This window comes from Lathyrus oleraceus, chromosome 7, assembly GCF_024323335.1.
Source record: "Lathyrus oleraceus cultivar Zhongwan6 chromosome 7, CAAS_Psat_ZW6_1.0, whole genome shotgun sequence".
Classification (NCBI taxonomy): Eukaryota; Viridiplantae; Streptophyta; class Magnoliopsida; order Fabales; family Fabaceae; genus Lathyrus; species Lathyrus oleraceus.
In genome coordinates, this window is record NC_066585.1 from 376,355,516 (window position 1) to 376,372,735 (window position 17,220).

Here is a 17,220-nt window from a genome sequence, read left to right on the forward strand (position 1 = left end):
TGGAAATTGATGTTGGATTATGATCATGCTTGGTTTGCTGAATCGATTGCCATGCTTATTTGCTGTTTCTGGGCATGATTGTTTTCCACGAGTTTTGGAGAAGATGAACACACACGGTTACTGTAGCAAACCCTAATATTTTTTCCAGAAAGTTTGAATTTCACGTGAATTTGTTTGCTGTTACTGTTCTATTGGAATTGGACCAATCAGAACATTTTGTTCTGCCCTCCCTGTGCGCACCGTTTCAATTAGTGAGTGTGGTATTTACCACCGTGCCACTGGTCAACCGTTGACTTATCCAAACCATGTTTATTTTGTTTACTTATTCCAAATTCATTCTTCAACTTGCAAAATTCATAACATCTTCAATTCAATTCCAAATTTCATGAAATTTTTTGCATCATGTCCTGTTTGATGTCTATTATTTTATCATGATTTTTATTGATTTTTTGATTGAATGCATTTTAAATGGCATTAGGGTTTGTAGAATGTGACCAAATTTTGTACATCTTGCCAAATCTCTTATGAAATTGTGATGCATTATCCATTTGACCTGAAATTTTTTGTGCTTAATCTACACTCATCCATGTTTATTTTGATGTAAAGATCATGATTTTATCCTATGTGGTTTGAGAGTTGTGATTTTTTGAAGTAGGGTGTGACAACTTGTGTCACACCAATGATATGCAATTTCATGATTTTTGATGACATGCTTCCTGACCTCTAATTAATGTGAAATTTTGCATGAACCTTCTCCTATATGTCTAGTTTATGTGTGATTTTTCTTGGAATTAATTATGCCATTTCCTAATTGTTTGAGATTTTTCTTCCCTGCCTAGTCAAATGTTGACTTGTGTGATACATTTTGCCATTTCCTCTGTGAAATTCTCATACTTTATTGGATGATCATGAAATTTTACATGTGCATACTAGACATCTTGAGCTTTGCATTGATGTTGATCCCATTCATTTCTCATCTGTTTTCATTTAGTTATGATTTTTTGAAGTTGATACATGTTTGTTTGACTTCTTTGTGCATGTTTGAAATGGTTTTGACTTCCTGATTTTAATTGACCATCTTCCCATGATCCAATTGAGCTGAAATTTGGTATGCATGCCATGTTATGGATTGTGATTGACCCTGAATTATTTGATAATTTTTGGAATTGACTATGTTTGGTTTTGAGCTAAGTCTTGCTGTTGACTTCATTGAGCATATTCAAATTTGCTTTGACTTCATGATTTTCATTGACTGCCTTCCACTTGTCCAATTGTGATGAAATTTTACGTGCTTACCATGCTAAGTGTTAGGATTGATCATGAATTATTTGGTGATTTTTAAGAATGATTGAGCTGACTTTTGATGCAAGTCTTTCTGTTGACTTTTATGTGCACCAATTTGCCATGCTTTGCCTTCTTTTGTCTATGAAATCATGATGATGAATGATATGAACTTGAGACCAATTGAGCTTGCTTCTTAAATGTTTGAACTTGATTTTGGTTGACTTTCATTTGCTGTTTTGACTTTCTCATTCCTTTTTGACCCTAGGCTTGTCCTAGTGGTCCAGTTACTTACTGTTGAGCTTATGTTTTCAGGTTGAACACCAAATGGCCAATGAGATCAATTTCTTTTGATTAAGCTTGTTAGAATATCATTGTCTAACCTCTTGGTTTTGTAGGTGGCTTGACTCATATGATTTGAGTCTTGTGCTTTGCACCTCTGATCATCTGATTTGACTGTTGTTTCCCAATTCTTTTTGCCTTAACTGTTGAAATGTGTACTGATCTGTTTGACTATTTCAGGTACCATTAGTTGCTTAAGTTCTTTGAACTTGCTTTGCTTTGCTATTTAGCAACTTGCTTGAGGTATAATTCCTTTTTCTTCATGTAGTCTGGAAGACCTGGCCTGTTACTTGGCCAGGCAACTGTCTGAAGTCCTCCTTGAGAGGCAATGTTTGTGTATGTTTAATTTGTCCTTGTACAGAGTCAAAGACCTCCTAAGTGAAGAGGCAATTGGCAGAACCCAAGGGATAAGCAACCCATCCCCTGCTATTCTTTGTGTCTTCTGCCTTGCTCACACCACTGTGTTGATGCATTGCAGATACAAACCCAAGATCTTGTACAATTGTACAGTTGAGTCAGTATCAAATGTGTAGAAGGGTTCCCACCTTCTGAACCCACACATTCTTGTCTTAAGCTCTCCCAGGCCAGGGATAGAAGCTGTGAAGTCTCATCTTCACTCACCTTTCATCTGCTTCACCTTAGCCCCTCAATGGCAAGGTTAAAAGCACCATCACCCATTTCCAGAGGTTTGTTTGTTGAGGTTGATATGACCCCTCGACTAAAACCTAACCCTTGTGTGAGCCCCTTGTGTGTATATAGTGTGTGCTACCTGTGCTTGTATGTTTGTTTGACTTGCTTCCTGTGCAAGTTAGGTTTAGTTTAGACTAATCCTTGTTTGCTTTCGCCCTCGTTGCGATCCTTTCTCTCGCCCTCGTTGCGATCGAGCCTTTTCCTTTCTCTCGTCCTCGTTGCGATCGAGCCTTTTCCTTTCTCTCGCCCTCGTTGCGATCGAGCCTTTTCCTTTCTCTCGCCCTCGTTGCGATCGAGACTTTCCCTTTCTCTTGCCCTAGTTGCAATCGAGACCTTTGTCCCTCCGTAGCCGAACTACGGCAACTCTGATTCTCATGTTCAGATGAGATACGTAGGCACGAGATGCGATGTCTTGTCGAGTTTGACTAACCACTAACACTAATTCTTTTCTCTCGCTCGCGTTGCGATTGAGACCTCCCCTTTCTCTTGCCCTAGTTGCAATCGAGACCCCCCTTGCTTCCTGTGCAAGTTTAGGTTAGGTGTGGCTTGCTTCCTGTGCAAGTCATGTCTAGGATAGGTTGGCCCTTGTGCCATTTAGCTAGAAACCTTAACTTAGGGACGATCTTTGCATGACAACATCTAGGCTCGAGTCGTAGTCTCTCTAGAGTTGTGTCTCCCTCTGTTATCTGGTTAGGCTAGTCCTTTTTCCCTGCGTAGGGGAACTACATCGCCCTGATCTTCATACCAGATGAAGTATGTAGGCAGGAGATTGAGCTGATCTCTCCGGGCGCCTTTTCTTTTCTTTTGTGTGTGCTTGACAATTATAGGCTCGAGTCCCCGACTCCCTATTAACCTGTTGTGTTGTTGTGTGCTTGGAAGCCGATGTAAGTCCATCGAGTGGCATTTGGGTTCCAGTGTGTGTGTGTGTTTAGGTTCGGATGCTGATGTAAGTCCAGTGATTGGCATTCAGGCTCCACGTTTGCCTTTGTGTGTTTGTTTGTGTGCGTGTCAGCCGAGCTACGAATGCTCTGATTCTTCTCTCGTCCGAGAAGATACGTATGCATAGGATGCGATATCCTAGCGAGCATGTGTTGTCTCCCCAGTCCGAACTACTTCGACTCTGATGTCTATGCCTGACAGACTAAGTAGGCCCAGGATGCGATATCCTGCCGAGTCAGTTTCAGTCAGTCTCTTTTGTCTCTTTCAGCCAGTGTGTGTGTGTGTTTGAGCAGTGTTTAGCAACCATTTTCCTTCCTATTGTGCGTGGATCCCGTCGAGTACGACGGATGCGTAGGGGTGCTAATACCTTCCCTTCGCATAACCGACTCCCGAACCCATTCTCTTTGGTCGCGAGACCATGTTCTTTCCTAGGTTTACTTCGAGCGTTTCCTTTCCCTCTTTTGGGATAAATAACGCACGGTGGCGGCTCTGTTGTTTCTTTCTTTTCCCGCCGGTTTTTCGCGTGACGCGACAAGGGGGAGCCCACTATAAATCTGATCTAAGACTCCTTTCTGAAAATGTTTCATCTTTAACTTAAATTGTTTTGTCATCATCAAAAAGGGGGAGATTGTAAGAACAAAATTGGTTCTATAATAGATTTCTAAGATTTTGATGATAACAAAGGATGAAACCAAAAATGGCACTCTAACGTGATTTTTTCTAAGTATGCAGGACTCTGGACATTCATGCAGGACTCTGAACAATTACGAAGGACTCTGATTAAATATCAGATACAAACGTATGTCAGATACAAAGTATTAGAGGATCAGACAACGCTAAGAAAAGAGTACATCCAAGAAGCTCTGATTCTGATCAAAGAAAGACAGGGAAAAGAACCAGAAGCTCCAACAAACTACTGGTCTTAGACTCTGATACTTAAGAAGACTAGTACTCTGAGAAGCTCTGATGAAGTCAGACGTGATCATCCTCTGAAGAATAACTCTTGTACATCAAGACTCTGATGAAGATTCAGAAGTCCAGAAAGCGTAACGGAAATAAATCTCACTATGGAAAGGAAGCATTTAGAGAAAGAATTTAAAAGGCGAAAAAATGGTTATAGAAAGAAACAACAGAAGTAATGACATTGAATACTCATCAAAGACCAAGATTCTGTCATCACTCCAACGGTCCTTCTCAACTACTATATAAAGGACAGTTTACTTCTCTAGAGAAACACATCTGTGACGCACAGAAACTTCATTCATATTCTCTCTCATTTTTTCACGAGTTGCTGCTCTTACGTGAAAAACTCTTGTTCTAATACTTTTCTGTAATACTTGCTTACTCTTAGAAGCGCTTTACATTATAACTCTATTTTGCTTAAATTATTTTTGTTCCTCAAGTGACTATGCGCAGTCTGTATACTTGAGAGGACTAAGAGATTATTCTCATTTTTGAAGGCGAAATCACCTTGGCCGGGTGGACTGGAGTAGCTTTGTTTTCTAAGCAAATCAGTATAAAATTATGTGTGTTCTTATTCTTTGAAAAGGCTTTTATTTCCAAAACAATTCAAACCCCCCTTTCTTGTTTTTCTCACCTTCAGTCTTCACCATTAGTAACATGTTGGACTAAATACAAGTGAGATCCCGTCAGGTGAAAGGATGGAGCCTCTAGCAAAATTTATCAAGAAAAATAATAATAATGCAAGTGGAAGCCCGAAGTTCAAAATTAGCTAAAATCCAAGAGCAATATAGTTAAACGCCCCTTCTAAAACTGAAAAAATGTAATCTTGGACCATAGGATAAAATAATCAAACTAGGATCTAGGATAACTATCTTAACTGAAAAGTTCTGGCATGGCAGGCAGCTTCAGGAAGCACACACACACTAACAGAACTAATTTGTAAAAAGGCTGAGTTGTGTCAATTTTTGAATGTCATCCCCTTAGATATATTTTGGGTGATATATGAAATGAGCTGCTAGAATAAGGGATGGAGGGAAGTAAATATTTTTTTCTGATATTATTTGTCGCATCACCTAAGGACATGTAATGATTCATGTTTGGAGGTGAGATAACTCATTTTTTTGTGAGTTATTATAGACCTTAACACTTAAATTCATCCTTTTAATTCAATTATTTATTAGTTTAATTTAGTGCATTTTGTTGTTTTTTAGTAAATTATAAAGAGCATAATAGGTGCTCTTCTTTGTGAGTTTTTATGTGTTTGTTACTTGTGTAGAGATGATTATTGATGAGCCATGGCACGAGAGTACTGAAACAACACTTTAATCCCAACTTTGAGAAGAAAGCTAGACGAAATGAAGAATGAAAGGAATGGATGCTCACTGCCTTAGAGCATATGTGACACCAAGCAACAGGATAGAGTTCATTTGAATTAAATAAAAAAGAGATTAAGGCGCTAAAAGACAAAATTCTATATAATAGTACAACCACTACATTGCCCAGTTTGTCTCCCTGCTACAAAGAACGGCTGCAAGGCACCGCCGCTATTTTTCCTGCACCACTAGTCTGACACAAGACGCTTTGTCTCCCACATGTCGTTGTACCTTGCTCAGCAATGGTACGAATAAGGAGAATTGAAGGGAAACTTGTTGATTCTTATGGGGAAAGCATAATAAATATTTAAAGATCCATGATCCAAGACTCCACAAAACCCTAGATGAACCTGGCTATAAAATGACCTCTAGGAGGAAATGTAAGGAGGTTCAACAACTAAGAGAATTCAGAGAGAGATACATTTGGTGGAAATTGGTGAATAAAGCAAGTTGAACAGTAGTTGAGAATTTTTCTTCTCATCATCTCAAGTATAAGCTACCATCATTGGCGTGACATAACTCGTCTCTTTCTAATTGAAGATTGCAAGAAGACGAAGAAGTTACTCTTAGATTTTCATATCTTTTTTATTATGTGTTTAAGAATGTTTTGCAATGTGAAGTTAATATGAAATAATCTTTTGTGTTAAATGATGTATTGTTAGTGCTTTATTTTATCATGTATTATAATGTTATAAATTTGATTCTTTGGTTGATCAACTTAGAAAAAGGTGAAAGCTTGTTGTTATGGGGAATCTAGCAACAAATGGAACTCATGATAAATGTGATTGAAAATAGTATGATAAAAATATTCACTAGATTAGCTACTTTAGACATCAAGAGCTACAATTAAAGAGAACATTTGAAATGAAATCCGGCATGCATTAAAGTTACAGGTGAGGCTTAGGAATTTTTCCTCTTGCTTTATTTGCATACGTTTATGATGTTGTAGAAATACACCAAAAGATCACATTTTGATCTCTTCTGACACGACTTAGCATATCTTGTACACATAATAGAAAAATCATATTAACGAATCATTGCCCAACATATTCTTCATTCCTTAATTCATTCTCTTACCAAAGTATTTTTGCTATTGTTTACTTTACAAACTGAACATGTGACAACCATCAACTATTATTATTTTTTGCTCATGCTCATTTACAAAAGACATTTTTACAAATCAATCTAAGTTATTTTCACTCCTTGTGGGGTCGACATCCTTACTTGCTACTTTAAAATAACATGTATACTTGTATGTGACACCACACATTTTCAAGCAATAGTTATTACCCTTCCATTATATAAAGGACATGTGCGAATGGTTTCAGGGACACAATTAAAAATTCAAATTTCATTCATTTCTCTTTCACGTACTAATTTGAGCGTTAGAGTGTTAATCTTACCTATCAACCTCTCATCCCCCGCATCTGAGATTTAGGTCCCCTGTCGTTCTTTGCAGCAACTGATTCACTGCTAAATTTTGGTTCCATGACGGTACACAATTAGTAAATAGTACAACTTTTCCTTTTCTTTCTTTTGATTTTAAAGTTATTAAAAGTGGATATTGAAAATTAAAACTCATCTTAACTATTTTTGTTTTTTAATTTTAAAAACTACAAAATGAAAATAATTTTTAAATTCATACATGTTTTTAATTTATTCAATTTTTAAAAGTACAAAATGAAAATAAATTTTAAAAACTCATAAAAGTTTTTAATTTATTCAATTTTTAAAAAGTAAAAAACAGTTTTTTAAAACTAAATCAAACAAGCCTTCAATAAGACTTAATATCATTAGAAAGGTTTTTAGACAACCAAAATAATTTTTCTAAGAGTAATGTTCTTGATTTATTATTATTTTTTAAATAAAGAACTAAAATCCAATTTAAAATTAAACTTGTATCAAAAAATAATTTAGCCTAAGATTTTATATTACAAAATGTTGTTCAATCATATTTTCACTCACAGTGGAACAATTTGATCATGATTCATGAAGAACAAATATACAGATCTTAGTGTACCATGATTCCATGAATCATACATAGTTTTCCTTAAAATTGTTTTCCTTGAAATGTCTGTCCAAATTGCCAGTTTGATGGTGCTACATTGTAAGATGCGAGTGTTTTTCCAGTGCTGCTGGTTACCTCAAAGGACAAAGGCTGATGTTGAAGGTTGACATTGCAGTGCCAATTCATTCCCCAATTCCTTGCCATTGCTATCCATCCTGTTCTAGATCCCTTCACTTTCACAGCAAACACTTCACCTTCTTGCCCCACATTAGTAATTAGAACTTGATAGAAATGAGAACTTCCACTCATTGTAAACTTCATCCCACCACTTCTTTCACACTTCACTCTACATCACATTTACACAAACAAACATTTCAACTTTAGATTTACACACATATATATGAGAATAATCTATATAACACTAACACTTCTTTCTGAATAAATGTGTGTCTGATATATTTTATCTCTACCTTCTATACTGAACCGGAATAATATCGGCTTTTGTTTTGGCAATTTCAGAAAATGCAGGTTGTGACAACTCAAAATGTTGTCTTGGAAAGTTACACCAGCCACCATAATCAACTGAGAGACCGTAATTAGGAGGACAGAAATCAGTGGCGGTAACAATTACAGAAGGGCTTCCAAGCACACACCACAAGATATGGTCAACACATCTGATCTCGTAGCAAGCCCCACACGTAGTCCCTCTGTTGAACAAAATTGTGCTTAATCCAACACTGTGCTTTCCGTAGCTAGCTTTGTGAAGATCTCCGTAACCACAAGCTCCTTCTGCAGCGCAACCGCAACAGCCATGTACATTTTTGAGAAAACAAGATTATTAATGTGAAAGAACCAAATGAGGAGGAGGTGAAGTACCTGCAATGAGGGATCCCTCTGTGTCTTTGGCGTAAGTTGCAGTGGCTTTGCTCCATTCTTGATCCTTGTAAGCAACAGTGTTGAATGAATGTAAGAAAATCAAGTAGAGAAGTGTGGAGTGAAGAGCACCCATCTGAGATAACACCATTTAGAAACTGATTATTACTACTTTACTTTTTTTAAGTGTGTTTTGTGTTTTTTGTCATATGTGAGGGTAAACCCTTCACTGTGTGTACATGAAATTTTCTAATGAAGATTAGTCACTAGTGGTTATTAAAAAAGTGAAAAATATTTTGGCATATTAGAGATTTTTGAATGGTTTGTGGGGACAATGAGCTAAGCCGGGATATAAGGTAATTTGTTGGTTATTCCGAGGAGTGTGTCCTTGTTAATGTTTTGGTTTGACTCTTTGATGTTTGTCTCTTCTTTTTAGGCGAGAAATGGAGAGAGAAGGGTTGGAGGCTTTGTGGTTATGGCAGACACAGACACATAAAGCGGAAAGCTACATAACACTGTAATGTGAAACATTGACTGCCAAAGCCAAATGGACACTTTATTAATCATTTAGTTTCACCCCTGCGTCATGTTCTCTCAGATAAGAGGACCTGAATCAGTGATCAAGTTCCTCCTTCTTTCTTCATTGTAGATTGTATTATGTTGAAAAAGGAAGTTTCTCGTCCACTCTAACGAATGCTAATTCAGTTTAACAAAATCAATTAAATTAAGAAAGTATCATGTATTTGTAAGAAAACCATAATATAAAAATAAGATAAATTACAGTAAAGTAGAGTTTTATTTATGTGTATAAAATAGTTTGTACAGCTAATATTATATATAAAGAAAACAAGACATGGGACAGGGTAAAGATGAGATATTTTGGTATTTAAAGGTTATATTCAATTTCAATTAATGCAAACTGTGTGAACTAGAGTCGTTTAAACACAGAAACTGTGAAATAAATTCATTTAAACACAGAAACTTTTTCAAATAAAATTCATAAATTATAAAACAAATCGAAAAACTGCAATTTAATTGTGTTTCAATTCTCTTTTATAAAAAAGCCGGTAAAATACACGTGCTCTCGCGCGAGTAAATTTAACTTGTAATTATAAAGATAATTTTTTTTAAATAACCAATATTTAAAAAAAAAAATCAAAAATAACCAATAATTAAAAAAGAATATCAAAATAATCAGTTTTAGTTTTACAAAAGGGTGCGTCAGATGAAATGGCGCACCCCCTAACCATGAAGAGGAGGCGCCAATAGCATGCGCCAATGCTATTGGCGAATGCATTGGCGCTCATGAGGAGGCGTCAATGTTTCTGGCGCTTTAATGTGTTCTTTATGGTGTATGCGCCAATTCATCTGGCGCATACACCCCTTGTATTTTTTTTATTTATTTTTTAATTTTTAATTTTGTTTATTTAATAAATAAAAAATAGTAATGGAAAAAAATAAATTTATTGATGCTGTAATAATTGGTTATATTTGACTGACAATAAACTAATGACCGGCCCGATTATAACGTCTCCATGTTCCACATCCATGTGCGTTAGTTTGTCTCCGAGGTCTCCCACGATTTTCTTGAGGTGTTTGAGGTCTTTGTGTGCTTACCTGATCGAGCGATGGTCGGTGGAAAGGTCCGGCGGAAGTTCCAACGGTATTTGAGAGATGTGTCATCATTTGTTCCCAATATCCGGAGGGGCTCTGGCCAACGGCGCTTCCGTAATGGAGTTTTGTGCCCATGTCATCATAGTTAGGTCGTTGGGGTTGGGTAGATTGGGGACGGTATAGTTGCCCAAATTGGGGCATTGAGTCGTTTTAGAAACGAAGCAATGGTTCATGGGGCGTACTATAGTTGAACAATGGTTGGGTGTTATGTTGATGGGATGTTTGGGTGGTCATTGGTGGGAGGCTACGATGAAGTGACCCATATGAATCATCTGGGCTATAGTCGGTTGTGGTTGCGGGGTTTGTTTCTTGGTATTGTGTTTGGGTGGGTGGTATGAATGGATTGCGTTGGATGGTTGGTTGTTGGGTGGATGGCATGAACGGGTTGCGAGGTTGGGTGTTTGGTTGTTGTGTGTATGTGGTAGGTTGATGTTGTGAGGTTGGTTATTGGGTTTGGGTGGGTTGACATTAGTGTTGGATGGGGAATTGTTGCGGGGCGTACGATGACGAAGCAAGTTGACGTGGATCCATCAAATACCGCGGCTCAGATACAAATTCTTGAGTTGTTACCGACCTAAATCATGCCATATATTGTTGAGTCGGTCTTGCACCATGGATGACTGGTTCGTTTAAGATGTGTTGTCGTTGATTCCTCCATTGACGACACGTCTCTTTTACAAAGTCTCTCCAGTCAGAATAATCCCATTGTGCATCAACCCTTTTTTGATGCCAATTCCCCCAAACACGTGGGAGATTCTGGAATCTGTTGTAGCATGCCGAACTGCAGTTTGACCCGGTCACTCTGGTGCATTTCCACCGTAGTGAATCGGATAATCGATGTCTTCGTTGTCCAAACTGCAGCATCGTCATGGTTCACATCATGATCAAGACTCAGATATGGCCTCCAGATAAACTGTAAAACAATACGAAACGATTAGATGAAAAATAATTTGATAGGTATTTTTAAATTAAAATATAGTTCTGTAGGAGTATTACATCGTCATGTCCAATGTGGTCCAATAGATTGCGATAGACTACAATAGCGTGTTTCGGACACCTATTGTAGTTCATCCCCCTTACTGACCATCTTTGATAAAAAAAGTGAAAAAATATTATTTACTGTTAATTATAATATAAAATATAATTAACTAAATGGTAAAGTGTTAGACTTACTTAGTTGCAAACGAGAACACGAATGGACGCTCGTTTATCGAGGCGAGCGACGGCATTCTTGACCAACCCCAAGCTTGTAGCAAATACGCACATCAAAAAAAAGTACAGATATTCTTTTTTGCAGTTTTACACATTGCACTATATAGATGGTCCAACACAGTTGAACCTCGACTATATGTGTTTACCTTATTAATGTTGCATAACAAAGATAAATACATAATATTTACAGAATTACCTGTACTTTCTGGAAACAAAAAATTACCAAATAAAATCATAATATAACACCAAGCTTGAATTATTTTCTCGTACTCAGTTGAATCTTCAAACAATACTATACTGGCATAATGTTGTTTAAGGTATTTTAAATTTATACATTGCCCCCTTGCTTGACCGTATGTCTCTCCCTCAGTTTCGTCGTCTAACAAAGGGGCACCCAATAATTCATTGCAGATAGAGTTGTCTTGGTTAACTCTACCATTCACGACCTTTCCATCTATACAGGGACCCAAAAACATGTACACGTCCTCAAGTGTGATGGTACACTCACCAATCGGAAGGTGAAATGTGTGGGTCTCGGGTCTCCACCGCTCCAACAATGCAAGAATGAACTTGTAGTCCACCGAGTACGAAACAATGTTGAGTAGATTTCCAAATCCACATCCTCTAATATATGGTTCTATTAAAGGATCGTGGGGTACATATTCATGTACACGACATCTAAAACGCTTCGGATCCTAATAACAAAAAAGTAAGAAATGCAATAAGAAGAAGAAATACATAATCAACAAAGACAACTCTATAAGAAGTAAGAAAAACATAGATAACAAAGGTATACGACTTAAAAACGGAATAAGTAAAAAGAGAGTGATAACATACAAATGTCGAGATATTCTCGAGTGTTCCTCTGTGTTCATCACCCATAGTCAACAAAGACATGATTTGATGTTGCAGAGCTTGAGTGTGGTAGAGAAATAGTGTGGCAAAGAAAGATTATAGATGAGTAGTGTTGGAGATGATTTGATATTGTTGATATAAAAGGCTATTTATAGATGAATGAGTTACTAGATTTGCAACCTAAGAAGAATGAGATTGGTTGCATGCATTGGCAAAAGTAGACAATGGAATGACAAAATGCAGACTAACCTTTGTCTTTGTCCTAGGTGCATGCATGTGATTCATCACATGCAAGGAAGAGGCGCCCTTGAATCACATGCAAGGAAGAGGCGCCCTTCCTCTTGGCGCTTAAGTGTAGGTAATGGAAGGGGCGCCTTTCCTATTGGCGCCTTAGTGAAACTACATTGAAGGGGCGCCCTTCTTCTTGGCACCCATGTTGCTTTATGGCGCCTAGGGAATGGGTGCATGTTAGGAATATTAGGACTCAGAGATTCCTTGCTTTAGAGATTCCCTAGGCGCATGTGTGTTCTTGTCATTCTTGTCACTGCATGTGGATTCTTTTCACTGCATGCATGGTCAAGTCTGTACAGACAAACCAAGTGATCAATGCGTTTAATGTTTACGCTATTTATGTTGTGCAGATGAAAAACTTAGCAATGAATTCAATTCCAGTAAACCAAGAAACTTAGATTTTTAATATTTGAACAAAATGTCTTCCATACAACATTACATGATCAGTGCCCATGTCGAAGGTGAAACATTGATCATCAGTTGTTCGGTTTTTGTTTTCGAAACACAGAGGCAACTCGGTTTACAATAAATCGACGATCGAATTTTTCACATCTGAAACAAAGAATAGAAAAGAAATTGCAGTGTAGTAATGTGGGTCAAATCATCTATAAAAATCCGGTTTGGTTTGGATAAAACCATGTAAAATTTTATCAGAAGAAGATTCGAGATGATGGCGATGTTCAGCATATGTTTGTCAGTCACGAACAATCCGGTTACAATGATATAGAGTTGTATATATTACCACATCAACAACAGGTGTCTCAGTTCATTGATCAGTCACAAGTATTTTGTGAGACTGATGACAAACAAGCTGAGGTGAATGTTCCAGATGACGAAGAAGAAGAAGCCAAGATCATGGTTTATTCAATGGTGAATGCTGATGAGGAAGAGGAGCCAATACCAGCAAGTCATGTATATTATCCACCCCAACACATGACAAGGTTGAATTTGGGTTCCGATGAACCATCATCAGATGTATGGTACAATCCTTATGTGTAAATGCAAGGATATTTGAAACAAGGAGACACATTTCACACAAAAGAGGAATGTGTAAAAGCCATTAAGAAATTCCACATGTAACTATCAGCTGATTTCAGAGTTGACAGAATTGGCGCATTAAGGTATAAAGTTTATTGTCTGAATGAGCACTGCCTGTTTAGGTTGTCAGCTTCGTACCGGAAGAGGAGCGAGTCTTGGAAGATTGGATCAATGGGTCCAGATCACACATGCATGCTGACAAACCCAATGCAGGATCATCGTAAATTAAGCTCTCAGCTAATATGCGATGAAATATTGTCTGTCATTGGCGATAATCTGTCGTTAAAGGTGAGTACAATAATCTCGCATATTAGGGAAGAGTACGAGTACACTCCATCATATAGGAAGGCATGGATAGCTAGGACAAAGGTTATTGAAAAAGTGTTTGGCAATTGGGAGGAGTCTTACAAACAACTTCCAAAATACCTGTTGGCTCTAAAACAATATGCTCCGGGGACTATTGTCAAGTTGGAAACATTACCCGCGTATACACCAGACGGGACGTGTGCTGTTGGAAATGGAATATTTCACTGTCTCTTATGGGCGTATCAACCATGCATCATAGGTTTTTCTTTCTATAAATCAATTATACAAATTGATGGTGCATGGTTGTACGGGAAATACAAAGGAACGTTACTGATGGCAGTGGCACAAGATGGGAACAACAACATACTTCTAATCGCATTTTCCCTAGTTGAAGGGGAGACTGTTGGGGGATGGAGTTTTTTCCTAAGAAATCTCTGATTGCACGTTGCACCTCATCCTAACTTATGTTTGATCTCCGACAAACACCCTTCAATCATCAGTGCATATAATAACATTGATAACGGCTGGTAAAATCCTCCTTCGACGCATGTGTTCTGTATTAGACATATTGCTCAGAATTTCATACGGGAAATCAAAGATAAGACGTTGCGGAAGAAGGTTTTCAATGCAGGTTACGCATTATCAGAACCTTCTTTCAAACACTACCACAAGGAAATAAGATTGTCAAATGAAGATGCAGTATGGTGGATCAATAATATTCCATTGGAGAAGTAGACTAGGTTATACGACAACGGTCAACGTTGGGGCCACATGACAACAAATCTTGTGGAATTTATGAACTCTGTCTTCAAAGGCATATGTAACCTACCTATAATTGCTTTGGTACAGGTAACATATTTCAGGCTATGGCCGCTATTTGAAACCAAACACTCAAAATGGAGTTCAGTGTGCAATCTGGACAGTTGTTCAATGATGCTTCAGTAAAATTGATTAGACATCAAGCTGCCAAAGCAAACACACGCGTGGTTACGGTCTTTGAACGCACTAAAGCTTGGTATAGTGTTATCGAGTCCATGGATCACAATGAAGGCATGCCGATGGGACAGTACAAAGTCGAACTTGATAGAGGTTGGTGCGACTGCGGAAAGTTCCAAGTCTTTCGTACCCCCCACTCCCATGTAATTGTGGCATGCTCAAAGGTTCGAAGAGATTCATCCTACTTGCTATCTGAAGTTTAGAAAGTCGTCAGCCTTTCAAATGTTTATAAAATTAGTTCTTCCGTAGTGGCAAAAGAGGATTATTTGCCAGAATATCAAGGGGACATCGTCTGGTACAACGAAGTTATGCGAAGGAAGAAAAAGGGTCACCCAAACAGCACCCGGATTCGAACCGTAATGGATACGGCGAACAAAATGGTTAGACTATGTAGTTCATGCCATCATCCAGGTCACAATCGTAATAATTGTCCTAGTGTTGGAACGAGCATAACCAGATAAATTCATATGTACCTCTAATGCAATATATGAAAAAAAACTAAATTTATTTCATATTAGACGTCTGTGACGAAAGTACCATTACATAAACAGTAACACAAATAATTATAACAAATACAATATAAGAACTATGCGATTACAACCATCAAAACAATTTTGAACATGTAATGCATCATCCTACGGGCGTCTTGGTCGGTCTTAATATCCATCCATTCGCGCACTTCTCTGTTTTGGTTGAACATGGACATAAGCCATTGTATTCTTCTAATCCTTTCACCCTCTCCAATTTATCCCTCTAACCAATTGTACAACGTCCTATTAAGACGTTCAAACGTATCTATGTTCCAAAGTTGAATTTGTACCGGAGCCGCAACGGCGGAAAATATTACATCAGCATTTCGTTTTTGAATGTATGCAGACATTGTTAAAAGAGAGAAACTTGAAGGTGATGGTGGTTGAACTAGAGAAATTATGGTATTAGGAGATGATTTTGAGTGAAAAATATTGGATCCAAGGTGTGGTATTTATGGAGACTGAACATCAAATGTACATGACATGCAGACGCTAGAGGGATTGGCGTCCACATGACAGGACATGCAGGCGCCAAAGGGATTGGTGCCCACACTGCAAATTGCACTAAGGCGCCAGGAGCATTGGTGCCTCCTCATTAGGGCCAATGCATGCGCCAATAGCATTGGCGCCTTCTCATGAGGAGTCTAATGCATGCGTCAATGCTATTGGCGCCTCCTCTTCATGGTTAGGGGGTGCGCCATTTCATCTGGCGCACCCTCTTGTAAAACTGGTTATTTTGGTATTTTTTTTAATTATTGGTTATTTTCGGGAAAAAATTGAAAAAACTGGTTCTTTTAAAAAAAACAATTATTTTCATATATTTGTATAATATTCAAATAAAGAGAGACAGCATAACCAAAAGCAATGAAATTAAATTTTTACCACCAAAGAATTGCATTGAAGTTTATTAGAAGAAGTTCTAAAGTTGATAACATATGACTAATATCATAAGTATGATCAAAAGAGATGTGCAATATCAACATGTCTTGCAAACAATAAACATAAAAATTTCAAAAATCACATGACTTTTTAAGTTGGCTTCAAAGTTTCCACCTGAAAATAAAAAAATATAGAGTATATAACAATCCATTCAAGATTGTAATAAAATACCTTATGATAGTGAAGAATATGAATGTTATACCTATTATATGTTGTAAAAAACTTCCTTGAATACAACGTTAGTGGTAGTTGTTGTTGAATGTTTTTCTTTGTCATGAACCAAAATTTTAAGACTCTTCTTTAGTCTTAACACGAGACATTGTCACATACAATTGATCATGACTAAAAACATTCTTTGGTAGGTATAACTCAATATTGTCTAAAGATTACCCTTGAGATTTGTTAATTGTCATAACAAAAGAAACAATAATGGGGAATTATCTTCTCATCAACTTAAGTGGCAATGGGTGATTGTGACGGGGACAAAGACATTCTAGGAATATAAATTATGTTACCTATATTTTTTTCCATAAATGATTTTGCCTTCAATGACATAATTAGCAAATCTTGTTACAATGAGTCTTGTACCATTGCATAAGTCTTCAGACTGAAGCAAGTTGTGCATCAATAGAAATGTGGCACCAATCTTCAACTTGATTGAATGATTAGGCAATTTAGAAATTTTTAGAACATTTAAAAATTCAAGAGTCAATTGCTAAAATGCATCAAAGTCTGTAGTTGTCGATCTATCAATAGAATCACTACTAAAGTATTATTTTCTTCTCCTAGAAATTTAAAATAAAAGACCAATGTCAAAACAATATGAATAGAAAGTATAGTATAAAATTAGCATTAAAACAATGAAATAACATGTGTAGTACCTGGAAGAAGATTTTTTATGTATTTATTA

At 37.2% G+C, this 17,220-nt stretch overlaps 1 protein-coding gene across 1 annotated transcript; it reads right to left on the reverse strand.

Annotated features, from left to right (window-relative positions):
• Window positions 1-7,527: 7,527 nt before the first annotated feature.
• On the reverse strand, window positions 7,528-8,770 carry LOC127106782 (expansin-A20). Its single transcript, XM_051044089.1, has 3 exons — window positions 8,473-8,770; window positions 8,067-8,385; window positions 7,528-7,942 (listed from the first exon to the last, which is right to left on the reverse strand). The coding sequence occupies exons 1-3, from the start codon at window positions 8,618-8,620 to the stop codon at window positions 7,639-7,641; spliced, it is 771 nt and encodes a 256-aa protein (XP_050900046.1). The 5' UTR covers window positions 8,621-8,770; the 3' UTR covers window positions 7,528-7,638.
• Between the last annotated feature and the right edge of the window lie 8,450 nt (window positions 8,771-17,220).

Bases quoted from the DNA above. Each gene is read 5' to 3' on its own strand.
- LOC127106782 (XM_051044089.1), bottom strand. From the start codon at position 8,620: ATGGTGTTATCTCAGATGGGTGCTCTTCACTCCACACTTCTCTACTTG. The intron at 8,386-8,472 runs GTACTTCACCTC...GTTGCGCTGCAG, and splicing joins AGAGGGATCCCTCATTGCAG to AAGGAGCTTGTGGTTACGGA. The intron at 7,943-8,066 runs GTAGAGATAAAA...AATGTGATGTAG, and splicing joins ATTCCGGTTCAGTATAGAAG to AGTGAAGTGTGAAAGAAGTG.